The 27,071-nt window shown below is 41.3% G+C and overlaps 1 protein-coding gene across 5 annotated transcripts in view; it reads right to left on the reverse strand.

The window, feature by feature from the left end:
• Positions 1-27,071, reverse strand: part of MYRIP (myosin VIIA and Rab interacting protein) — a 187,239-nt gene that overhangs the window by 147,488 nt on the left and 12,680 nt on the right. Inside the window, exons 1-2 of one of the 5 annotated variants that reach the window (XM_015854187.2) lie at positions 24,330-24,508; positions 14,323-14,473 (exon numbers count right to left, since the gene is read on the reverse strand). In XM_015854187.2, the coding sequence (XP_015709673.1) occupies positions 14,323-14,432 (110 nt within the window). In that variant the 5' untranslated portion in view covers positions 14,433-14,473; positions 24,330-24,508. Of the gene's footprint in view, positions 1-14,322; positions 14,474-23,957; positions 24,136-24,329; positions 24,509-27,071 lie in introns of those variants that run through there. The other 4 variants (XM_015854183.2, XM_015854186.2, XM_015854185.2 and 1 more) reach the window with 4 other exon arrangements.

Below are 27,071 nucleotides of genomic sequence, written 5' to 3' on the forward strand. Positions count from 1 at the left end.
GCCCAGGTCTCATTGAATGGCAGCACAGCCTTCTGCTGTGTCAGTCACTCCTTTTACATCTGCATCACCAACGAACTTACTCATTCTATTGCTCATTCAGGTCATTGATGAATATGTCAAACCAGACTGCACAAGCACCAACCCCTGGGGAACACTGCTAGCTACAGGACTCCAACTGGACTGCACTGCTGAGATTCACTCATCTAGCCTATGCTTCCTGAGCTTACCTATGAGGATGCTGTGAGAGAAAAAGTGTCACTGCTCTCCCTTCATCTGCCCTGCCAGTCATGACATCTTGGAAGGCTACCAAGTTGCTCAAGCATGATTTCTCCATGCTGAATCCATGTTAGAACGTGATAACGTTTTCTTCCACTTGCCTGGAGATGACATCCAGAGTAAGTTGTTCAATCACCTTCCTAGGGTCAGAGGTGAGGCCGACTGGCCTGTAGTTTCCTGGGACCCCCTTCTGGCCCTTTCCTGAAGGCTGCAATGACACTTGCTTTCCTCTAGTCCTCAAGTCACCTTTCCCATTCTCTGTGACTTTTCAGAGATGACAGCATCTTGGCAATCACTTCTGCCAGCTCCCTCAACACTCGCACATTCACCCCACCGAGGCTCATTATATGTACTTAGTTTGCCTAGATGATCTCTACCTAGATCTTCTTTGACCAATGGGAAGTCTTCCTTTCTCCAGATTCTCCCTCTTATCTCCACAGTTTGGGATTCCTGAGGTTGGTCTTAGTAGTAAAGACTGAAGTAAAGAAGGCATTTAGTAACTTTGCCTTCCCAGAGTCCTGCTACCAGTGCATCCACCTCATTCAGCAGCAGGTCCACATTTTCCCTACTCTTCTTTTTGATGTTGATGTACTTAAAGAAGCCCTTACTGTTGTCCTTTCCAGATTTAGTTCCAAATGGGCCTTGGCCTTCCTCGTTGCATCCTTGCTTGCCCTGACAACATTCCTGTACTTCTTCCAAGTGGCCAGATCCTCTGTCCATATTTCATTAACTTCCTTCTTCCATTTCAGTTTCTCCATTAGCTCCTTGCTCACTCATGAAGGTCTTCTGCAACCTTCTCCTCAATCTACCACAACCTTGTCCTGTTTCAAATTCCTGTGTAAATGGTCAGTAACTAGCTGGAAGACCTCCAAGGAGCAGTACAGCTAAGAGCCAGGTTGGGCTTCACAGCATAATCAATGTTCTGTTAGTTTCAGAGTGTGTCTTGAGATGCTCAAAAGTAAACCAATCCCTCTGCCTCAGATGCCCCTCGGGCAGGGCAAAATTAAAGCCATGCTGGATTGGTGCAAGAAACATGAAAGCCAAGAGGACAGCCAACTTCACACTGAAATGGAGCACTTATTTTATAATGTATCACAGAGCTGACCTTGGGCTACAGCAGGAAAGGGACATCTAGCTCTTAGAGAAGCTCAGCCCTCTTTCTTTTCCTTCAGTCACGTCAAAACGCACCACAAAGAAAGCTGCAAAACCACAAGCAAGTGGGAGTGGTAGACAGACCCAGAAATAGGGAAGAATGAGACATACATAGCACACATGACTTATCTGAAGAACTTCTGCATATCTGAAGACGCGAGGTCAAAGCAGCTGCTATAGTAGCAGATAGAAATTGAAATAAAAGGAATTATGCTGACAACTCTGAAGTGTGCAAATTGCCTTTATCCTGTGAAATACTGCACTGTGGTAACCACAAAACTCTCCTAGAAAAGTCGTTTACAGGAACAGGTGTTGTAAAAAATCTGGTTTAAAAAAAAATTAGTTGTAGAGAATTGGGGAAACAAATGTTACACAACTATGATTAAGCTCATTGTCCCAAAACAATGCATCCTTTTAAAATTCCCTCTGATCAAAGCCTCTGTCACCTACAGTCCCTCAAGATTAAGACTGTTACAGGGGATTTTACAAGCCTTAAGTAACACAGATAGATTTGACTCAGCACCAGGCTGCTCTAACATACTTGCAAGCTTAATATACTGGACACAATTTACCATCACAATACTTTGATTTACCTCATGACAAGCCCACCAAACTAAAAGACGATCCTAACATGCTGTAGAGGTCAGACCCTTTAGTTAAAGGAGGGATCTACAGCTGTCAGATGTAATTCTGCTAAAGCAATTAACAGAAGTTTGCATATGCTGCTTGCAAAAATAAACATTTCTAAAAACATGAGCCATGTTTAATGTTTACACTCTTAACAACAAAGTTCACTTTTATTAAATCAGAAGTTAGTTGTTTAAAATTGTGACACACTGCAGCTTTCATAGGAACTAAATAATTCAAATAACAAAATGGGAAGTGGCACTCAATTTTCATATTTTCTGAGTATATTTGAAAGATGAAATATAGATTCCTAAGTCACAAAGTCCTACTTGCCTACAGACCTATAACATACACCTCCAAATACTCCAAGGGACAAGTAATACAGTTTTTACATACACAGTAGAGAATGCTACCTGATGAATTAACGAGACGATAAATAACTCTTGACCTTCAGAAGACAAAAGGAATTTTGCTCCTATCATCTTAACCAGAGGCCTTTGAGAAACTGGAGAACAGGCAACATCTTCAATACCTGAGCTAACGAGACTGCATGATAGAATTTCTTTCAATATATCTATGGGGAAATGTTACAGAAGCTCGTGGTTGGTTCTCAGTTGCAAGGCCAATTTTTCTACTTTGTACATGTTCCTGACAGGACTGTATCTACACTGGAGCACAATGAGGGGCACAAGAGGTATGCTTGACTACAGCAACACCACAGTCACATCCATACTGCTCCACAATGACAGATACACTGCTTTCAACCTTGAGACTGTATGTCAGACTGGTAGGGCCTGGCACTACTAAGTGACTTCAAGCTCGTCTGCCTTCAGTGCCTACAGCAGGCATTCTCCCAAGCAAAAGCTACAAACAGAAGTGTGCTGCTACATTTCGAGAATACCACCTACATCTTCCACTCATTGCAACCGCAAAATTAATCTGCAAAGAAAACCTAAAGCTTTGGAAGAAAGGCTTCTCTTCCACAAGTGAACTAAACATCACATCGCTGGTAGAGGCAGGTGAGAGACAAGCAGGTTCTCCTATCTCTTCATTATTACAAACTATTTTCTCAAATTCTTTATGAGTATTTATTCTCTTTAGTGTTGAGGGTTAAAGAAGCAATGCCAGACCAGCTGGAACAAACTACAGGAGGACATGTTTGACTGAATAGAGCTGTGATTTCCTTCTGGAACATCATTTTGGACTAGGAGATTGGTTGCTCTCCTCTTCCTGTCAGGATTGAAAATTGACCATGGCAATGCTTCAAGAGCACTCAAGTGGATGCCTGTGCTCTGCCAGAGCAGTAAGAGGATTTTAGCCACATTGTACTGAGCTGTAAACCATTTCTTTATGTAAGCAGATAAACTTCAAAAGTCCACTTGCTTGGTGACGATAAAGACTTCAGCCATCTGAAGTTTCTTTCACATTCTTTTCACGTGAGCAACAGAGCTGTTACAGTATTAACCCCTAGGCAGGTAAGAACCCTTGCATCTACCTATAGCAGAGAACAGCTACACAGAATGTTGAAACACTGCCTCAGCATCAGATGTCAATACAATTATACTACATTACTATGTTTGATAAGTAAATAACAAGCACTTTTTTTTTTTTTTCCTGGAATGAATACAGGTGTACTCCAGGTGTCTAAACACCACATTTGTCCATAATAGGAATATAGGAAGCCTCCAACTGCAAACAGCAGAGAAGGAAGTAATGTCACCCTTGCACATCTGGAAGAGAGTGGGAAGCAAAAGGAAGGAAGGGAGGCAAAAGGAAGGAAGAGCAGCACACTCTTTGGTCTACAAAAATAAAACCTCCAAGAATCTTTATCTTACTACATCTTCCAAATAAAGGAAAGTTGATTTTTATAGGCTATATGTAATCATAAAATAAACCTGTAAGATGAAATGAGAAATTCCTACAGTTAACAGAGACAGTCTAAATTTAAACATGAAACCAGTTGTGATTTCCATTACAAAAGCAGACTGCAAATCGTATAGACATTTTATTATGGACATAATATTACCAATGACAGTCAAAAATCAGTGTTCAGAAACACAAAAAGCAGAAACCACATTTTACATATTTGCTTACCAAACTCTCAGGATGAGCTCACAAATAAGAAACACAATGCCAAAGAATTTATAGCACAATCTGTAACATCAGATGGGTCTGTCTTCTTTGTTCATTTGTTTGCTACTGGCACGAAGATGAACATCAGCAGGCAAAATCCTTCCAAGCTTAATTCACAACAAAAGCTAATAACAGATTCTGCATCAATGCTACTGAAATAGGGGAAAAACTGAGTTCTGCCCATCATGTGCATTCAGTCCTTTATTATTAACATTCAATTGACGATTGAAAATAGATGGGCAAGCGATAATCCAGTGTAATTGCAAATTTATCCAACTATTAAAGATGTAAGTCGCTAATTAAAGCTGAAGACTTTGACACGGTTGGTTTCATTTTAGCTACCAGACACAGAAAACTGTATTTTATTTGTATTTAACTCTGAGAAAATGAAAACAAAGTCAACTGTAACTAAGAGTTCAAATAAAAGGCTCAGTATGCCTAAAATGTGAAAATTCTGGCATTAGGGATGTGTTTGTGGGATGATGGCTTCAAAGATGTTAACTTGAACCGAAACAAGTCTCCACTATTTTATTTATTTTAAGCTGCAGACTCTCTCCTGGTCACACACACTTGATGAAAATCAGTATATAACTTGTTATTCCTCAGAAGCCCCGAAGACACAACACTGCTAAATTGAAACACAAACGGTTTTATTACTTCTTGTGCAATATCTTGAAGAAAAAAATAAATAAATAAAAATCTAATTACAATCATGCAACCCTACTAGCAATGAAACGCCACACAAGTAATACTTCTCATCTCACCAGTGCTGCAGGGTCTTTAAGAGAGCAGTAAGGCATGAAATTAGAAGACCTCCACACAACCTTTGCAGCATTGGTCAAGTTCGTAAACTTGGCTTTAAGGGAAGAGAAAACACATTTGATGAGAGAACACCAAGAAACAGTAATTTCACATAAGCATTTCTATACTTACACATTTTGAGGCAGGAGTACATTAAAGGGTCCCCTTTAACTAAATACGATCATACCCATTGCACCTTGCTAATTCTCACTCACAGGCTAAGATATCTCCATCTCTTCCCCAGACTAGGACAGTCAGGAATTTTGGATTGTATCCTGAGCCCCCATGTAAGAGCTTCAAGACTCCAACTCATATTATCAGTGCAGACACAAAGACACATCAGTGAGGTGAATGCACATTTTCTCCTCCCATTACATACCCCATGAGCCAAAGAAGTGGCAGGATAACAGAGGTACAGTGACACAAGCTTCATGCAAGAGATTGCTTCCCAGCCTAAAAAGTAAATTCCTACAGACTCTGTTCTGTGTGCTGGTGGCATCTGGGTTCTCATTCTCAAGAAACATCAATCATTTCTGCTTTTCATGATTGCTGTTCACCATACAAATACACTTGCAGAGCATCACTGTGCTAGGCTCCCCTAACAGAGAGTTTCTGGGGGTAATTCCACTAAATGTCATGAAAACATGTGAGTAAATTGGTAACCATATTGCCATATGCTATATTGTTCTATTGTTCTTTCCATGAAACTAATCTGCTTTTTATTAACCTACCGTCAGTGCTAAGTACAAGCTTTGTTTAAAAATAATAATTATACTGCCTTTCCTGAGATCAGCAATAATGACATAACCAAATGTTCTGTGATGAACTACAATGTGATTTATTATGGCCATAGAAATAGATTATTTATTGTCTCAAACTCCAGAACCAAAACAATGTGCAAGTATTTCATTGTGAATTAAAGCAAACCTTAACTATGATTTCAAGGAAACACATTAAGTATGATCAAACCTAAACTCATCGATAAATAACAGCTTACACACCAGGTAGGAAAATAAACACCTGACATACTTCAAAGCTTTGCAAAGCAATGAAATACTTGACAATGAAAGGAGCTGAAAAAGAAAGACCCTTACAGCACGTATATTCATGTATGTATCAGAAGGTAGATCTATTCAGCACTTGAATCAAATTGAAGAAGCCTCTTCAAAAAACTTCTCTAAAGAAATAATATCCCTAAAATCAAAATCTTCCAAGGCATTAGTAACATGTACCACAATACCTTGATTTTGAAAGCTACCTACATGACCCGACGCAATGAAAGATGATAGGCAAATCATCCCAGTATGATTCTCTGTTTCAAGCTTATTTTTAACACAGCTTTCTAATTTAGGTCACTCTCTCTCCTACAGAGAATATCTTACATGGAAGTAATGGTGGAAATGAACCAATAATGTCTATTATGCAGCCAAAGGGTTTATTGTTAATACAGAAGAAGGCTGTCCTCCATCGCTACCTCTCAAGTCAGTATAGCTCATTAGAAGCACAGTGCAAATAATGTGGGTCCTTCATAAACAGCATTCAAAACTACAATACAGTTTATGAACTATACTATTGGCAACTATTAAGGGATGTAAAGGGATCAAAGGTGTTATTTAATTATCCCTTATTAAATTTCACATGTTTTCAGTGAGGACCAGAATCTTCACCAGCAGTAGAGGGCTGGAATTAATCTGTTCTCTACGTAAATTACTCAAATTGAAATGGAGAGGCCTGGGAAGCTGATTATCTCTTCAAACTTCCTCAGCATTCACAAATCCAAAAAAAAAAAAAAGTCATAATCATAACCGAGTTTAACATAAGGCACTGGATGTTTTACTCAGAAAATGTCAACATTAAAATATAACTTCTGTTAATCCATGACATATTTTCTAGTCACAGATTACCTATGAAGGATCTGTTTTCTCAAGACTGGCAGCATACAAAATGATGTAGTGCTTATAATTCCTGTCACCCACTTAACGACCACTTCACAAAACTTCATTTCCATTAGCATCTCTAAGACAAGCTATTTAGTCTGGCACTCTATACATTCTGCATCTCCTGTGTTTGGCAACCACACTGAGCAAGTTAAATGCAAACACATCAAAGATGTACCTGGCATGATCCATAAAACCTCTGAAGTTACTCGTCTGCAGCAATCAGCAAATACTGGGATTACAAGATTCTTATCCCACTGAATCGAAAGAAGCATCACAGCTGATTCCAAACCACCTGACTGTTCACACATGCTACAGCAATGTATTGCTGATTTACCAAGAAAAGCATTAGTTACTGCAGTGTGAGGAGTAACTGATGCTACAACACCAATCCCTGCAATGCCAAGACAAGGTGTTTAAGATCATAATTTCTGCTTAAAGCAATGATACCAGTAACACACCCCTGCTGCAACATTGCCTCTTCTGCCAATTGATTCAGAGTCAGCGCTGAAGACTTCCCTGCCCAATAGTCTCCGGGAAGACAGCATAACAGCTGAACTCTGGTAGCCCCAGCTGCCATTCTCAGAAGTCACTGCACCTTTGAGGTGCACCAACTAGACTTATGTCAGCATCACAGAACGGTTCGCAAGAGACTGAATGAGTAAAATATGACAAGTTCACACTACTTTTAATTAATGAGAAATTAAGTTTTTCTTCATCTAGACAATTAAGTATAACTGCAATACAAACCTATGTTCCATTCAGACTAACTGCTCATACCTATAATATCAGAGCAGTCAAATCAATTGACAATATTTATAAATGATATATTATGGAATAGATCTTCTCATAAGTGACAGTATTATACAGATTACAGCCTCCTATCTAAAAGGAGATGTTATGTATCTATCATACAGGTCACTTGCCTGTTTCCCTATTAGTCTATAATCCATTACAATAAAGTTTTCAAGAGATCTCATTTCAACGAATATCTTTCCATCACTGAAGCAACACCACTTCCAAAGATAGTTCCATTCTAGTGTTATTTATGAAGATCCTAATCCTGTTATAAACCAGCTTTATAGAGATTTATATATTTTTCTTCATAGAATTTGGACAGAAAGCAAGAGTAAACTACTACTCTAAAGTAAACATCAAGCTCCTTACCTTACCCCTTAATTACAGTTACCCCACAATCATGGTAAGGTAGAAACATATACTGTGGTAGTGCTCATTACAACAGTGATTTGTGGTATATTAATTGTTGCACCATTGTCTGTTGAGGCAACAACTGTTTAAAATACTACAAATGCAGAAGATCTACTTCTTAGTTTACATTACTTTCTAGAATTGCTTTCATGAAGGTAACAAAAGTCAACCCATTTTATTCCATATGGGCAACCAACAAGCGTACCTACAGTCAGTAAGCATGTTCAAAGACATTTCTGAAATAATATTTTGAAAGCGTTAACAAAGTGTTTTGACATCTTCATAGTGCTCCCACACATGTAAATCCCATTTCCATTTAGCTGAAAATATTCAGCAGTTTCATTTAGAAAGAAGAATGCTGAGCTCTCTCCAACACACCCCTTACGCAGGTTAACTCTGTTTTCTTCCCAAAGTAAATTTTCAGCAACTATTTTCACTGTGATTCCTGTACAGACAGGAATCCATACTTGAGAGGGTGTCTCTGCCTTCTACTGCAAGACTACTCAGGTGAGATATTACTCCTACAAGTCACGTTTAATAGCTTAGACTCCTCATACAGAAGATATCCGAGATTAAATATTGATTTTACATTATAGCTATTCATTATCACTAGACATGCACACTCCTTTTAGTGAAACGATGGCCGTTAATTTGAGTAGTCGTAACCTATGATGAAGGCCAAATTACCACAAAAAGCATGCAATAATTTTACGTCTCAGCAACCTTACAGGGCCTTCTTTACTATGTATATGCACATAGACCATTCCAGTTCAGCGCAAACCATACTGATTTCTTAAAGACTTGCTGGAATTTCTTCCCTTTTGCACTTCTTCATAAACATAATGTCTTGTATTAATTGACACTTGGTTCACCAGCGTTCTCTCTCAGTTAGGGCTGCATTGTAAACACACTTCAAAGCCACTGTTGCACCAGGACCATGGAGTGTTAGAATAGAGAATTTGAGGCAAACCTCAGAATGAACAGATGCAGGCTCCAAACCAAACACCGCAACACCACTCACAAATAGCTGCGTTGCATCACTGCTGAGACACCTACTTCTTTGCATAACTTCAAGCACAGCACTTATTTGACAGCAAACAGCATACTCAGATCAATGTTTTTGGAAATTAATGACAAGCAACAGTTTCTAAATGCATTTTAAAGTGCATCCTTAATGATTTTGCAGCCAAGGTAAGCATTAGCTACTTGGCTTTTATTCAGAATCCATCCAGGTCCTTAGCTATTTTTTCCCAAGTAACTTAACCTGAACCAAGAATACTGTTGAAGGATTTCTGTTAAAATATGAAGCATCAGGGTTTAGAGAGGGCTACAAAATAACAGCAGAGAGTAACCAGTAACAAATGAAATTATTGACAACCCAATGCTGACAGTCTATGCTAGCTAAGAAATTGGTTTCTTTTCACCTTGAAACATTACATAGTAAAATTGGTGATAATCTAGAAACAAGATTAAGAGCAAGACAGCTTTGTTAACAAACCTTAAAGCGGTACCATCCCATTTAACATCTTAAAAACAAAATCAGTAGCAAAATAACATTAAGTTGCAGCTACAATTCTGATGAATCATTCATAGCACTCAAAAATAAATTCAGACAGATGAGTACTAAGCTTATGACATCTCAGCACAGTATTGCGTTGGAGAAGTATGCAGCTGTGTTAAGTTGGGAATACCAAAGAACATCCTCCTCAGAGGAGTAAGTCACTCCAAGCTTTTTTCTTTTTTAAACCATTGGGAAGAGAAAGTGTCAGGGCAGCTCATAAATAAGTGCTAACCATTTTTATTTAGTGCTGTGTGCAGCCTTGTTCTAAGAGCCAATGAGCAGGAACAGACATTAAGAGGTATATTACAGCCTTACTTCCCAGATCCCTCAAGGGGTTAATGAGCAGGCAGAGGAACAAGAACTGCACCTACCTGCTAGAAGATATCAAAGCAAGGGACAGAAGCCCTCCTTGTGCTCTCCCCAGGCTGTTCAGGAGGAAAGGGCAGGCAGACTGACCTTAGGAAAATGCTTTGAACAAGGTATTGATCAGAAGTTCACCCGCTGGAAGTCTGGAGCCTGTGGAGGAAACCAATTTCCCTCACCAGGAAAACTGCTTTCAAATGCCTCTGTTTGGACTGGAGGAGAAGTGGCAAGAAGGATAGCTTTATTTTGCTTCACTCAGGTATTTGAGACATCTGCCACAGGAAGGAAGAAGAACTGATAAGAAGAATCAACAGATAGCTACCCAAATGTCTGCTCGGTATTTTGCCAGTTTGATATGACTCATACAGACAAAACTTCTATTAACAGGGGTTGCAAGAAGTAATATTTTATCCAATACAAGACCCATGACACATACTGTGCATACACCTAAGCCTACTTTAATCCCACAAGAAATAGAATCCCAACTGGTTTCTCATTATGGTCAGATTGGAGAATTCATTTCTTGGGACGCCTCTTCACAATCCTAATTCTGCTCCAAGGAGCTGCACCGTGAAAGGAACAGAAGGATGAAGGCAGAGGAAAAAAAAAACAAAACCAAAAACAAAAAAACAACAACAACAAAAAAAAACAAAAAAAAACCACCAAACAACTATTTATTTAAAATGTTTAATCTTGTTCTACAAAAAACTCTATTTTAATTCCTAACTAAACTTCTGGGTGGGAAAAAAATAGCAATAATCAGAATGTACGAGGCCCTCTGGTGAGCACGTGCATTAATATCTTCTACAAAAAAGCAAGCAAACCAACCAGTGCTGGAGATCTGATTGTGAATCAGCAAAGTTCATCTTTACCACCGCTGAAAACGCAACTACATAAATGAAGACAGCAAAACTGATCTTTAACAACTAGCTAAAAAAGTACACAGTATCAGGCAAACCATACAGATGTTCTCAGCCTGTGGGTGACAGACCACTCGCAACACCTCCCTAATGCTGTTCCAGTCATTCCATGCAAGTACATGAAGTGAATAACACCTTGTGAAGATATGTCCACATGGTACCAGAAGGTCAGTAATTTTTCCTTGTAAATCCATTTTCTCAGTTAATTAACAGCAATGGTTTAAATAAGACGAAACCACATCCCCAACCACCACAGAAATACTTTTCAAACTGGTCCAATGCAAGTTTCCAAGGCTTACCACAAAACTACCACCACACAAATGACTTACTCAGCATTCAGTGGTAGGAATGTTTGCCAGCCAGTTGTTATAGGAAGGTAACTCATGGCTTAGGCCACAGCCCTCTAAAGCAAAGGAGCTACTGGTAGAAAAGTCTCTGTCCAGCACCCAGAGGTTCCAGCACCTCTTTTACACATCTATTTGTGCAAAGAGAGGCCTACCTCACAAATAAACATTCAGCCTTACAGACCCTTGTAAGCTCTCCTCTGCTGTGTCTATTAAAAAAAGCAAACTGCAGACACAACACAGAAATTATAAAGAAGTAAACATTAGAAGTTCCAACCTCAAAATAATCCATTCTTCCCCTTGACCTGACACACTGAAGGAACACATATTCTGTAATTAAAGACTAAAAACAGATTGTCCATGAGAAAACAAAGCAGTAGTACGTCCAGTACATTTACTCTAACAGGAAGCTCCAGTAACTAATATCCCAGTAGCCAACAGACAGCCTGCATAGCTTGTATAACAGAGGTGAAGTACATAAGGCTGTACCATCACAGCCCAGTGCTGAGAGTACTTGCCAAGCAACTCAAACTAATCATCTTCCTATTTATGCCAGACCTTCCTTGTTTGCCTGCGTCAAATGGTTCACAGCAGAAAACCAAGACAGCCTATTTAGAAGTCAGTGCTGCAATTTTAGCCAAAATGGCTCTGAATAATTATACCAACACTGGAATAAATAAAAATATAACACTACTGCCAAAGAACAGAACCAGCACAATCAAAATAGAAAGATTATGGGTGAACAAGCAACAAAGAACAGTAAATATTATTAATCTGATATCAGACAGAACCATAGCTAAAAAAAAAAAAAGCACAAGGAAACTGCACTGATAGGAAGCAGCAAAGCATGACAAATCAACCACACTAATCGCCAGCTATTTATATGCAGTTATCTTATTGTTATCTTACTATTTTTACCCAACCAATTTCTCACAAAACATGCAAGAGCCTGTCTGGTAACACCAACACCAAGTGGGAAGAAAGATACAAATTGAAGAACTGCTGCTAAAATTCCTCACTGCAGAGAGACTCAACACAGCTTTGCAGCAAAAAAAATGCAGATGATCAGTATGGCTTCTTAGATGTGTTACATCTCACTTTAGTATTTACATAGCACCCATGTAAAGGATGACAAAACCATATTACTGGAAAGAGAACAGTGTGCACACGAGTTTTACTCTAAAATATGTAAGAAAATAGTAAGGGCCTTTGACTCACCCCAAACGCAGCCCTGAACTCGTGGTTGGTAATGCTACAACCCTTCTCAAAAGATATATCAAGTAAAATTTTGCCAGCAGTTGAACTGCTATCTATGGTTTAAGTTCACACAGTAGATTTGAAACAGATCTATGGAACTATCTACACAAAAAACACAGATCTTTTCTCCTCACATTCATTATGCCGTTTTGTTTAGAGAATTATGTGAAACTAATTTACCATGCAACCAATTGCTATATTGTAAAAGCCGTTGGTATATTAGCTCTGAAACAGTTGCCACTTTACTACCCTAAGAACATCCATCATGAGCTAAGACAAACTTCAGTTCTTGTAGCACTTTACTGAAGCTTTCATCTCAGGCTACAAGAGTAAAATTCTTTCTGATCGGTTTTCTGTGGGCACCCTACATCATCTTCCCCTTCCTCCTTTTCTTGCTATAAGATCTAGCTTTACAGAACAGGCAAGATGCCCAGAACTTGCTGACTGTGATGCACTTGTCTGGTAAAATAAATTCAGCCACACAAATGAGCCAGAGAAAGTCCCTCTATTCAACCTCCTTAAGCTCTCTTCAGACTTCAGACTATCCTGGATGGGGGGGGGGGAGGAGAAAAATAAAGGTGTTTAAATGAAGTCAAGTATTAAAAAAAGTAAGAGAGAATTCAAGGAAATATTACTGAAGCTACAAGCACTGCATCTATTAATTCATGCCTCTGCCAGTAGCCCTCCTTGTCACATACAGAAGCCCCTGGGCTGAGAAAGCTACCTTGCAACTGGTCTCATTTGGTTTATTCTGGGTTGTTTCTGCTTGCAATTGCTTTTTTTTTTGTGCCAGTAACCTAAACACAAAGCTTCTCAATGCAATGGATAACATGCCACTGCTCATTCTAGGGAAAGAGATGGGTAGAGTTTCTTCATCTTCAGAGATTTGCGCACAGACAACGTATATTAATGAAGGACAGAGAACTAAACTATAGAAAATAAATAATTTTCTTAACACGAACAGAAGCTGACGGTCACATTCAAGGCAACCACTACTTAGAAATACAGAGAGAGATTTGTCTAGTCCTGTGAATTAGTCCTGGACAGATTAAACACACTAACAACTTATTATGCAATAGCTGGACCCATGTGGAGGAGCTAGGATGTTTACTGCCCCTGTGAAGAAGTGATTATTAACCCACAGAACACCACAAAGTTGCACAGACGTGGCCATCTCTCCTCTTCCTTTCTTTGCAAACAGGAGTTGCAAGTAGTCAGGAGGAGTAAGGTGTGGAGTGTGTTGATTTGGGCTGTGTGAGCTTTGTCTGGGGTGCCACTGGTCCCCCTATGGTCAGACATCCTTGAGGATAAAGCTGTGCCATCCCCACTCGGAACAAAGGCAACAAGTTTTATGAAGCAGTGAGCATCTTCCAACTTGGTTAACATTTAATAGTACACAGACTGCTCCAAGCAATTGCTCGTTGACTGGTTCAGCAGCTGCCCAGGTAAATATTGCTGTAGTAGCTTAACTCTGCTATTTCTGGCAGTCAGACAGTTGTTAGATAAAGCACAATGGCACAACTAAGCTTCCTTCCCCCCAAAGTCACGTCTTTAACAACTAGAGGTCAAAATGCGGACCTCTGATATCAGCCATTTATTCAAGTTATACCCGCACAACAAGCCAAATTATTCAAGTTATACCTGCACAACGTACCAAAGCATCTTTGTTCTTCAGCTTCCCCCAAACCTTCTTGTAATGATGCAAAAATACCAACGTTTTCGACTGTGGTTTTTAATCTTACCTCAGCCTTTCTTCTTCTTTCTTACGAAGGCTGAAATCTCGCTGAACCACCTGAAGCACATGCTCTGCTTCTTCATCAGTCAAGCCAGAAAGATCCAGTTTTCTGCCCATTGTATACTCTCTCCTGGATACAAACAACTACGGAGGAATGCCTGAAATCAGAAACAGTGGAAAAAATTATATATATAATATAAAAATAATATTTATATATTTAGGTTGCAAAATGCAACCTCTGAGACTGTGCATAAACCAAGAACTTTTTTCTTTTAAATGATATCCACAGATGGTTTCTACTAGCAACTAAGGATCAGGAATTATTTTAAGATGCCCTCAAAAAAAGTGAGCATATACATTTCAAATGCATTTCCCTGAGTAACTGGAAGATTTAGAAGTCACTACCACCACAACATCATTACTTCCCCGTGAAAGGCAACAGAGCAAAGAAAGTAGTCAAGTTTACATGGAAACTGAAGGCACTACAAGGTCTGAGCTTAAGGAACACAGTTCCTTTACTTCATTAATAATCGCTTTGTTTGAGTTGTTTCCTCATGACCTTATTAACTGTGTCAAATGTAAGGAAATTCAGCTACCAGTATTAATTTCTACAATTTGATTTATAGAGTTATTTGCGCAATCTTAAAGGTGCCCTTTTCCACATTAAGTGACAGTTTCAGAAAGAATACATCATTTTTGCAAGTCTGTTATGAGCTCCCCTCAACATATATAATAATTAAGGACAAACAGAAGTTCTTACACTGTATCAAAGATATAAATACTACCTGGCATCAAGAGTTCCAGACAGTATAGCAATATACATAAACGATACTCTACCTGCATACCCCTTTGAGCTGCTGACTGTGAGTGTACATTAGGAAGGGAAATATACCCTAAATCCTTGGCTACGTGGGCAGCCCCTCTACCTCTTGTGGGCTGGCAAAGAATTCATCAGGACTATTTACTTTTAGAGTCACCAGACACTGCATGTAAACAAAATCCATGAAAATAAAAACATAGGGAACTCACTGTCTCTATTCCAACATCCTACCAACCTCCAAATAACTTGAGTTTTGTTTTGTTTTCCCTCGGGAAATCATTTTTCTTCACTTTGCTAAATCACCTCTGATCTGGGAGTGTCACAGGAACATATCAATATTTATGAACAGTCCTTAAATGTCATTTTTCAGTAGATCCAGGTTAAGCACGTTGGAAATGTACAACGGCAAATTCTCTAGAGAAAGAATAACATGGGGGGAAAAAAGACACCAAAACAGTTTATCAGCCTAAAATAACTTCCAGCCTTAGCTGAAATAATTCACACAAGGCTGTTCCAACCCAGGTCATTCTGTGATTCTGTGTTTGCCTTCATTCCTAAGACTTCTTTACTAAATACCAAACTAAATGCAAAATTTAAGCTCCCAGAGACATTCGTGAATAATATAATTCCTCAGAAAACTTTTTCTCAACAAATTGAGCCATTGTAACAAAAAAGCTTAGGCTTTTAGTACATAAATGGGTATTGTTTGAATAATAGGCTAATCTTAATACTACTTAAAGCCTGGTCTAAATCTAATTAAAACTTTCACATTGAAAAAAATATATATATTGAATTTAACAGTTTGAAAAACACACACAAAACCAAAAACAATAGACAAAATGATATGCTTTTCAAGAACTGCCAACAACATTTCTGCATTATATAGCAGACAAGAGCATCAACACAAGAAAAGAGGACAAGCAGTACGTTTCACAGTCACTCACATGAAACCTAAGCTGCTTGGAGTTGCAGCCTCAGCAGAAGATTAGCATTACATGAGGATGGGAGGAAAAGCCCAAATTTTTTTCGTTTTCCTTTAAGTACCACTTCAAACAGATCCTATGCTTGACACAGAGCTCAATCACAAAGTTATGCAAATGGTTTTGTACAACAAATATCTACCAGAGTTTGATGCTGCAGCGAAGAAATCCTTACTCGGAACGCTGCACCTAAAGTGCTATGCCCAGTCCTGGTCCCCCAGTAGAAGCCAGGCCAAAACTTATTAGGCAGATGCTTAATAGGCAGGGCTACAGAGATGAAGAAGAGTTGGAGGATCCTTCAAGCAAGGAAAGGCCAGAGCACTAGGTCTGTTCAGCCTGAAGGAGAGATGTGCTGTGGGCCTACCAAGTGCACATCATGAAGAGATCCCACCAACACCTTTGTTACTTCAGACAAGAATGTTCTATTTGTCTTTTCATTTAGGCACAAGTTGCTACTGTGGTATCACACAGTTCCAAGACACAGCACTAGTTTTGCTTTGAAATGCTATTCCTATGTACTAATAAAATGGGATAGAGGAAGAGCTGTATTCTTTCAACCAGCTACCTGCAGTTGAAATGTTTCACACAAAACACCTTCCATTCACCTGTTCTCAGCTTTACAGGCAGCAGGCTCAACACTAGAGCTTTTCCACTTTGCACAGCTACTTCACCATTTCCAGTATTTTCCAAGTAGAAAGCTGAGAACAAATATATATATATATATATATATATACACACCTAGTAATTACATCTTTGGTTGTGTCTCCAAAGAACTTATCTTTACGAGCCTTACTATCAGCAGACTCATGTAACCTATGTTAGGACCTACATAATCTGCTCAATGTCTTGCAATTACAGCTGGGCATTATATCAGCTTCAGCAGCAGTCTTCTAGCACCATAAAAAATTCTTTATCTAACCCTATCAGTGAAGATTTTGCCCTTCTAACACATACAAGGCAAAAGACAAGCCCCTTCTCCACTGCAGAGCTCCTTCACTGTATTCCGTATTTTAAAACAAAGTTTTGTTTCACAGATGTCCCAAAGAAATAACCACATTGTCACATTGTTTTTCCAATGTAAATTTCATACAATAGGTAATATCTGAAGTATGGTGCTCACCTTACTTGCTGACAAAAACAAGTCCCAAGTGTAGAGGGAATCATCTAAAGACAGTTAACCAAAGGAGATCTTACCCAAAAGAAATCATTTAAAGAACATTGCTGTCCAAAGCGATGATGTACAACTAGTGCATCATGAAATCTAATATGAGGTATAATTAGCATTGATTAGAATTTAATTATTTATTTTTAAAGAATTTCGATGTTAGGGTCTACGTGCTGCAACAAGCAGCACCGAGGATATTCTTTCATTTTCACTGGAAATAAAGTGAGTTCCCTAAATAAGGAGAGGGAAAATAAACTCATAGGAAACACAAAACCATCACTTGTAATGAAAAATTAATCATAATCCAGCTACCTCTGACATGAGGACTTACATCTGCTATGCCATATCTTCAATCAGAACAAAATCTCATGAAGGAGCTTGCTGCTTACTATACCCAAGCCAATTTTAACTGAGATTTACCGCACATATTTCCCAGTCTATACCCAAAGCAGAAAAATATCTTCCTCTCAGACTCACAGCCATCTTAGGTCAGATGTGGTCACAAAACTGAAGAGCTTGCAAGTTCCTGAGCAGTGTTAGGTTTGTTGAGCTGGAGGTGGGGTGAAGCTGCAGGTTCAAAACGAAATTTATTCAGTCCCTTCTCGAAGATGCATTCTTCCTTTATTTTATCACTTTAACTGTGTGTACTTTGCTGAGGAGAGTGCTGGAATACACTTTAATGAAGGAAACTGTACAGTTTCAAGGTCAGAGGTGAGTACTATATGCCTTTGAACATCAACCTATTTATTAGATAAATACTAATTTCATATTATTCTTCCTTCTTTATCTTACAATAGCTTAAGCTGCTTAAGTAGCTTTAGCACTTTCTTAAGAGAAAGAAGCTCCACTAAAAATCGCTTTTTAATTACAAAAAGAATGGCTTCTCTCACCTAGAAGCAAGAAGCAAAACAAAGACAGAACATAACATATTAAACTATTAAAAACTATAAACTAATTTAAATCACAGAATGGCCTGGGTTGAAAAGGACCACAATGATCATCTGGTTTCAATCCCCCTACTATGTGCAGGGTCACCAACCACCAGAGCAGGCTGCCCAGCGCCACATCCAGCCTGGCCTTGAATGCCTCCAGGGATGGGGCATCCACAGCCTCCTTGGGCAACCTGTTCCAGTGCATCACCACCCTCTGTGTGAAAAACTTGCTCCTAATATCTCACCTAAACCTCCCTATCTCAGTTTAAAACCATTCCCCCTTGTCCTATCACTGCCCACCCTTGTAAAGAGCCATTCCCCCCCCGTTTATATACTCTCTTCAAATACTGGAAGACCACAATGAAGTCTCCCTGAAACCTTCTCTTCTCCAAGCTAAACAAGCCCAGTTCCCTAAACTCTTCCTCATAACAGAGGTGCTCCAGCCCTCTGACCATCTTAGTGGCCCTCCTCTGGACCCACTCTAAGAGCTCCATGTCAAGTTTAGTTTCTACAGGACAAAGACCAAAGATTACATGAGAAAACTTCAATTCTGTCACTTATCTTTGACAAATTAAAAGTGAGTGCCACAGTTAAAACAAACAAAAACCTGAAACCAATCTTCATAAATCCCTATTTGAGCAGGGGGTTGGACCAGATGACCACCAGAGGTCCATTCCAACTTCAACCATTCCGTGATTCTATGATCATTTTATACTCCTGTACCAAGCCTACAGCTGATACACAAATATAAGCCCTTGTGGGAATTCAGACTGTGCTATAAAAGCCAAACTCACTGACCAGAACAATCTTCTCACTGTCAACAGCAAACTCTTAAAGGAAAGACTGATCCACAATTTGGACCCACCAGTGAACTAAGGACCACTGGTCTCCTTACATAAACTCTTAGTATGTGTTTTAATTGGTTTTCTAATTCCTGTGTACTCTCATTTTACTTCAGTCTCGTCTCCTACTGTTTACGTTGGATTTAGGCAAACCATGTTCTATTTTCTCTAGTCAGCAGCAACTGCATTATGAAGGAGACAATCAGTCTGACAGCATTCTGACTGTGAGAGACTGATGATTACCTCTCCAAGAGTGAATAACACAGCTTGGCAAGAAAGACAAAACTAGAGCAGTGATGTGCTGAGATGTGATCGTACCGTGGATGATTGGCCTCTCCTCCACGTGCCTTCCATCCAAAGCACAAAGTGCAGCTCATTACCGTGACGGGTTGTCAATGAGCCCCAAGTGAATCATCACAGGTTAGAGAGAATCCAGAACATGGAGCTGGGCCACGCAAGTGATGAACAGAGAGCAGCAAACTGCCAGCAGTGTTTCCCTTCCTTCTTCTGTCCACCCAAATGCAGGCAAACATTACACAGACACAGGGTGACCTCACTTCCGATGCTTGAAAGTAGCATACATACAGGAAGGCAACCAGCATTTTACAGTCTCTACTCTATAAAGCAGTTGCTAAGACCTCTCATCCAAGTAATTTGTATCTTTAACTTCCAGAAGGAAACAAGGACACAAAAAAGTAAAGTTTTTGTAAGATCTTAAGCAATCTGGAAGCACCACGTTTCACAACCACATAGGAATGTGATTTTGCATTTTACTAAAGAGGCAAAATGATTATGATAATGTATGAAGCTCCTCATTGTAGCATGAAAGCCATACTGCAATCAAGCAATACAAGCCACAAAAGTAAACAGTTAAACATATTGTTTAACTGCTATCAAAAAAATCTACACCAACCAGTACATAAACATACCACAGGCACACTTCAAACACTCTACACAATAAAAAGGATTTGCCTCCACACCATATAGTACATTAACTGACACCCTACAGCCTTCTTACTAAATATCGCTCATCTGAATACCCTACATTTGATCCAAGAACTTATCTTTGACTGTGACAACCTTTCTTGGAGAGCAGAAAACTTGGACTTTTAAAGTTAAGAAAATGCTTCCTACAGCAGTTGCCACAGTAGGGCTGTCTTGTGTAGTAGTGCCAGATGTGAAAACAAATTTAATACAGTGAATCACTGCTAATTCAAATCACTAACAGGAAAACCCACTGCAAATTACTGCATTTTACAGATTAACAAGTAAATGAACAGCATTAAAAAAGCATAAAAAAAGCTCAAATGCGTCATAAGACTGCATTCAACCTGACACCTGTGAACTGTTTTTAGCCCTGATTTATGCTAGAGCAAACAAGAATCATAAGGGATACAACAGAACAAAAAGTGACATCTGTAAAGACACATGTTCCAACTCACTGAGACTTGGCGATGAGCTGCAGTTGGTTGACACATAACTTATGCATCATGCATGGAAAAAAGGATTTCAGAAGCAGGTTGTCTTGGAATTTTTTAGATAAACGTTTCCTAAAAGATATGAAACAAGAGCAAAATACAGACAGCTCTGTAAGAAAGGACCTCAATACAACGCTGTGGCCAACTTTTCAATTGAAAGCAAAATCTGAGGTATTTTTCAGTTACCACAGCTGCATAGCAGAAACATTTCCATGGAGGAGGTGCAGACCACTTGGGTTCCACACATGATCATGTCTACAGCACTTCATCCATTTACTGTCCTCTTCAATCTGCAATCTACTAACATGGAGCAAGAATCTGAAACCTCATTATTAAATATTAGAAGAAAAGGGGGAGAATAATCAGCTCGATCTTCCTCTAGTGCTGAATTGGTTCCTTATTGTTTGGGACTCAATGACATCTATGCTTGCACTGAACAACATACAAACTCTGACGCTGCCTTTTAAATTGAATCCAACATAGATAGTAGAAACCACCAACAACAACCTTACCTTTTAAAATCTTCCCCAAAGCTCTTGCAGCTGTTTCTAAGATGTGGTGTTGCTCCTGTTCATGCCCTACAGCTTAACTTAAAGTCAATTTGTGGTCTGTCATACAAATGTCACAGCACTTAGGACAGCTGGTCCTGAGTGTTGGATATCTTCAGGAAAGGTACACCAAGCAATGAGGGGGAATGAGAAGTGGTTTCAAGATTCATTCAAACTAGTGGGAACGCCATGGACTTCAACAGCCTTTGAACAAGACTCTACCGATTGCAATCACAAAGCACTGCAATCAGTTTTCTACATTTAACTACCTCAGCACCATTCAGACAGACTTGATCCAGAAAATTATGGCTACATTAAGTCAGTTGTCTGCTTATTCTTCTCCATCAATAAGCAACACACATTGTAGGGATGAGTCTAGAAAGTGAAGATTCCTGGAACTGGAGCTTGGGATTTCAGCAGGTAGTGCAAGCCAACATCAGCAGAACTCAGGAAGGCCACTTAATTGATCACCATGAGTCAACTTGAGACAATACCATCAAAAACATCTTGCCCAAAAGATTAATCTCCACAGTGCTTTGTTCTTCCACTTGACCAAGTTATAGGTTATTTGAAGGCCCGGAACGATCCAAAACTAACTTCCTATGGTAATGCTTTATCTTAAGCCAGGAGACAGATATAGCTGCAATAATCTGAATAGCAAATACTAGTATTAGTTTTCATTTAACTGCTGATGGTCATGAAAGAAAATACACAGGTAACGGGAAGTAGAAGGAGGTTTCTACTTTAATCTTCTTAAGGAGTAGCAAGACAGTAAAATCCAACAAGATGAAGGCTTTCCTTAGCATAACATCCTTTAAAAATAGAAAAGAATAACCTTGAATTGCTTTCCTGTTGAAGCTTAAATTTCTGGGCCAATATGCATTAATGTGTTCCTGTTCTTAGAACAGTATCTGTAAGATCTAGAAACCCGTGCTTGCAATAACAGACAATAGCTTCTGACCAGTCCAACCTCTGTGACCCTCATATTCTACTCACACCATGCCAGCATTGTTCAGTGATTCATTGCTGCTTTCCACTATTATGTTTATTCATTTATTTTCAGGAAATGCGGTATTTGTCAATAAGCATTCTTAAAAGAAAAAAAAAGCTGGTAGCACAAATTTCTATTGAAGTTTAAATTGCAAATAGGTTGTTATCACTAATCATTCACCACATAAATGATGGGTCTTAATAGCGTGGGTATCACACATGAATACAGTGTGCTTTCCTCCACACTGAAATAGCTATATTATAGTTATCTTCTTTCTACTGTAAGTACAAGAAGCTTCATCTGAATGCATGCAGCTCCCAATCTCTACATATAACAACCTTGGTATTGGGGGTTGCTTATTTTCTGTCTGTCAGTGGTTCACAATAAGCCAGATGTCTTTATTACCTCTACATATCCACCTAGTAATTAACCCACCTGAACCTGAAAAGCAAATAAAACATTCCACAGAAGGGTGAGTAAGGCCACTCAAATAATGGTTTTCCCCAAAGAAAAAGATAAGTCCCTTATGGCTCTCATGGATTTGTTTGACTACTTCCTTTCAACTTACCCAACTCTCCAAGGGCAAGTTAGGGTGGTTTACACTGCCAAATAGCAGCTTCTGGTCTGACAACAATAGGTCATATCGATGTTGGCAGCAACACAAAGGAGTCCCATTTTCATGCAGTTGGACTATTAATGAACAGTAGCACATTTGGGACATACAGCCTGCAATTACGAAGTGAAAAGATGAATCCCTACCACGTTCATACACTTGGGTACACCCCCATCTAATCCCAAAATCTGGTTTAGCTATTCGCTGTCAGCGCATTCAGCTCCACTCATCAGCTTGGGGTGGAAACGGGAAACAAACTTAAGCAAATAAACAGAAGTTTTAGCTTTGCTCTGGTCTTGCTTTGGAGCGTGACTGGGATCCATGCTAGGCAGGATGAGGGCCGCCTGTTAAGCAGCGCATCAGGGAGGGCAGCGCTGTGTCACACGCATCAGAAGCGGCTTCCAGGTGCAAGACCTGGCCCAGAAGGCAGCGCTCTTCAGGAAGTCTCGCAATGCCTTGGGGGCTATGAGGGTGGAACCGGCTTCTGGGGGCTCCCACAGGCAATCAGTGCATCGCAGATGTTGAAGCGATGCCCTCCTGTTTGCATCTGCCTTATGTGCTGCACTAAGTTACCTAACATATCCCACAGGAGGGCTATAGATTTGCTGCATGCGTTTTGGATGGCACACGTGCTCTGATTCAAACGGGTACCCAAGCAGCGACGGATAACACCGCAGCTGGAGGGATCTGGCAGGAGGTAACTTTCTGAAGCAGCAGATGCTGTAACAGGGCTGTGTAATAGACTGGAAGTGGCCAGCACTGACAGTCAGCTGCAGGGACAGTCAGTGATTTCAGTGCGGTTCGTGGCAAACCGCTACAACCAACAAGAAGCAAAAGGAAAACCTCCCCAGCCTGAGTCAGAAAAGCGCCTGGTAATGCACGAACCGAACAACCCTTCCCTCCTTTCTCTCTCCAGCCTTTCAGAAAAGGGCTGTCAGAGCAATGAGTAAAAGCTTCCCCTGCCAAATCCTGGCTGTGCTTGTGAAGAACTCCAGGCGCCACAGCACGACAGCTGCCCACATCTCCAGAACCACACAGAGCAGCGAGAGAGTCGGTGTAAGGCAAACGGCACCGCTGGTCAAGCAGGATTTTGATAACACGGTCCGGCAAGGATGCGCACCTGCTCTAATGCATTTGGGGATCTACTGTGGTTGCGTTAAGCTAGAACACAACACAAAGCGCAGCACGCCGCACAACCCTGCTTAATTAGCGTTCTCAAGAAAAGTCAGCCGGAGCCATATGGTATTTTCCTCAGCACTTACGATAAACTGACCTTGATACTAGGAAAACGCACGCTCCCCTGACTGAGGCAGAAATCACACGCGCGGAGCCCCGCGATGCGCTGGCAGAAAGGCGGCAGAGGAGGCAGACGCGCTGTACCCAAACCCTCGGCGCTCCAGGAGAAGTTAATCAAGAGTAAAACACCCCATTAAAGCCACGGCGAGGAAGTGCCGCAGAGAACAAGCCGCCGGCTGAGCCCAGCCCCGCGCCGACCCGGCGGCCGGGCACAGCCGAGCCCCGCCGCCCGCAGGGGAGGGAGGGAGGTAGGGAGGGCCGCAGCGCGGCGCTGGGCGCGGCGCAGCCCCGGAGGTGCGGACCCGGCGCGGCCAGGCCCCGCGATGAGCCCCCGGCCCGCGGCACTCACCTCGGCTGCACCGATAGAAGGAAGGCGGGCAGCAGCGGCCCCGCGCTCGGGGCACAGCGGCAGCCGAGCCCGCCCCGTCGCTCACGCAGGTGCCCCGCTCCGCAGCGGCGCAAAGCACGCAACCGCCTCTCCGCGCCGCCGCCTGCTGCTGCGGTGCCCACGGCGGCAGCTCCCGCCGCTCACCGGCACCTGCCCGGGCGCCGGCGGCCAATGGGCGAGCGGGGGCCGGCCGCGGGGCGGACCGGGCCGAGCGGAGGCGGGGGACCGGAGGGTCGGGGCGCTGCCGCCCGCCTCACGGCCGTCTGGGGGTCGGCGGCCGGCTCTTGGTTTGGGTGCGGGGAGCCGTGGACGAGGAGTGTCTGTCCTGGTGTCGGTGACGGCCGCAGGATGTAGGCCACAAGTGCCGTGTATTAAATGGAGTTGGGACGAGCCCGGAAAGTCGCGCAGCGCCAGGGAGGGTTGATGTGCTGCATCACTGCCGGCGGCTGTGCCAGTCAACACAGAACAGAATCACAGCATGGAAACACCGTGCCTTTATATGTCTAAATGCTTTAGATGCTTGGTGCTCCTTCCTAAAAATGTGTTTGGTGTGCAACCCGTTCACCTCTGGTTGTCCCCCACTAAAGGTTCCCTCCTTTCTTCACTAGGAGAGTGGTTAGGCCCTGGAACAGGCTGCCCAGGGAGGTTGTGGATGCCCCGTCCTTGGAGGTGTTCAAGACCAGGTTGGACGGGGCCCTGGGCAGCCTGATCTAGTAAATGTGTATGTTTGGTGGCCCTGCCAGGCAGGGGGGTTGGAACTACATGATCCTCGAGGTCCCTTCCAACCCGGGTCATTCTGTGATTCCAACTCCACGTGTCCATGGGCAAGCAGTGATTCTGACCATGCTATGGTCTCTCAAACGGTTTTATCCTGTCACAAATGTGCCTTCAAGGTGATTGCATGCTAGGCTGCATCCAAAGAGGGGTGGCCAGCAGGGCAAAGGAGGTGATTGTCCCCTTCTGCTCTGTCTTCATGAGGCCCCACCTGGAGGACTGCATCCAGGCCTGGAGCCCCCAGCACAGATAGGATGCAGATATGCTGCAAAGGGACCAGAGGAGGGCTATGAGGATGATGAGAGGGCTGGAGAACCTCTCCTAGGAAGAAAGGGTAAGGAAACTCTGCTTGTTTAGCTTAGAGAAGGCTCCAGGCAGACATCACTGCAGCCTTCCAGTACTTGAAGGGAGCTCATAATGAGACTGACTTTTTATGTGGTCTGATAGTGATAGGACAAGAATGACTTTAAATTGAGAGGAAAGATTTAGGTTAGATGTTAGGAGGAAATCCTTTATTCAGTGGGCAGTGAGGCCCTTGCACAGCTGCCCAGAGAAGCTGTGGTGCCCCATCCCTGGAGATGCTCAAGGCCAGGTTGGATGGAGCCCTGGGCATTCTGAGCCAGTGAATGGCAGCTCTGCCCACGGCAGGGGGTTGGAAATGGATGGTCTTAAACTCCCAACTAAGCCATTATGTGGTTCTATGATTCTACGAATATTGATGGCTTGTGCACAATGAAAATGCTCCTTTGCCAGTGGAAGCAGATAGGAGCTGCTCCATATGCCTCTGTGGTGCTGCACACAGCCACGTGCAGAGGTGTCTCCTGCAGAAAGTGAGGCCAGGTGGTGTGTGCTGAGCAGAATCATTGCCATATGGATTCAGTGCACTGGGCAGTGATAATGGAGGTGTGGCGTGGTCATTCATTCCAGCCATCAGTGAGTCACTGCTGTAACGTGAAACTGCTTTTTATCCACCTTGTATCACTGCAGCTTGTACTGTATTGGACTAATTACTTTTCCCCTGGTGTTATTTTTCATCCCTGTTTTTCATGCTTGTTTAACTTCGTTTCAAAATAGCTGCAGCTGTTCACTGCAAGGTATCTTTTTATTTGATCTCAGTCGAAGTGCTCTGTCAAGACAGATGTATTCAATAAATCTTGGCAGATTTTCAAGGAAAATATTGTCTAGGAGAATATTTTTGTTTACGTTAATGTCACAGTGTTACAAATAAACTGGTTCATCAAACATTTAGTTCTGTGCTAACCTACACATGTCTGTGTTGGTGAAATGGGTGCCGCTCCTCAAGGCAAACACAGCTCTGCAAGGCAAATGACACCTATTTCAAAAGCATTTGTAGAAAGACTTATGTTTTCTGCATCAGCTTTTATGTTGCATTTCTCTAAAACATACACAGGTAAGTACGTATTTGGGTATTTCCCAAGCAGACAAAAACTTGTTACTTCTTTAAGTAAAAGCAAGAAAGGGGACAAGAAGAAACATTTTACATGAACAACATGACATGGCAACAAATCAGGAACTGACTACCTCTAAAGGTCACTCGTGGCCTGGTTTGGAATAGTAATCAATAACACGCGCCAAGCATTTCTGAGTAATTGAAAAAGTACCTGGGCCATCTCCAATCTCATATTTCTAAGCTGGATCACTGAAATAACAGGATGGCTTAGAACCAGCCATCAATATCGATTATATATAATGCTTATGATTATACAACTGCTAGATCAAACAGAGGAAACTTCTGCACACTCAAGCTAATAAACCACTACAGGTTGAGTTGAATGGTGTTTTACCCACATAACTAGACACACAGAGATCTTACAGCTTTCTCTGTAATGTTTCTGTTGCACAAAAGACAAAGTGTTGGGCTAGAGGCTCTTTTGTTCCCACCACGATAGCAATTCATACGTTTCCATT

Source organism: Coturnix japonica, chromosome 2 (assembly GCF_001577835.2).
Source record: "Coturnix japonica isolate 7356 chromosome 2, Coturnix japonica 2.1, whole genome shotgun sequence".
NCBI classification, from domain to species: domain Eukaryota; kingdom Metazoa; phylum Chordata; class Aves; order Galliformes; family Phasianidae; genus Coturnix; species Coturnix japonica.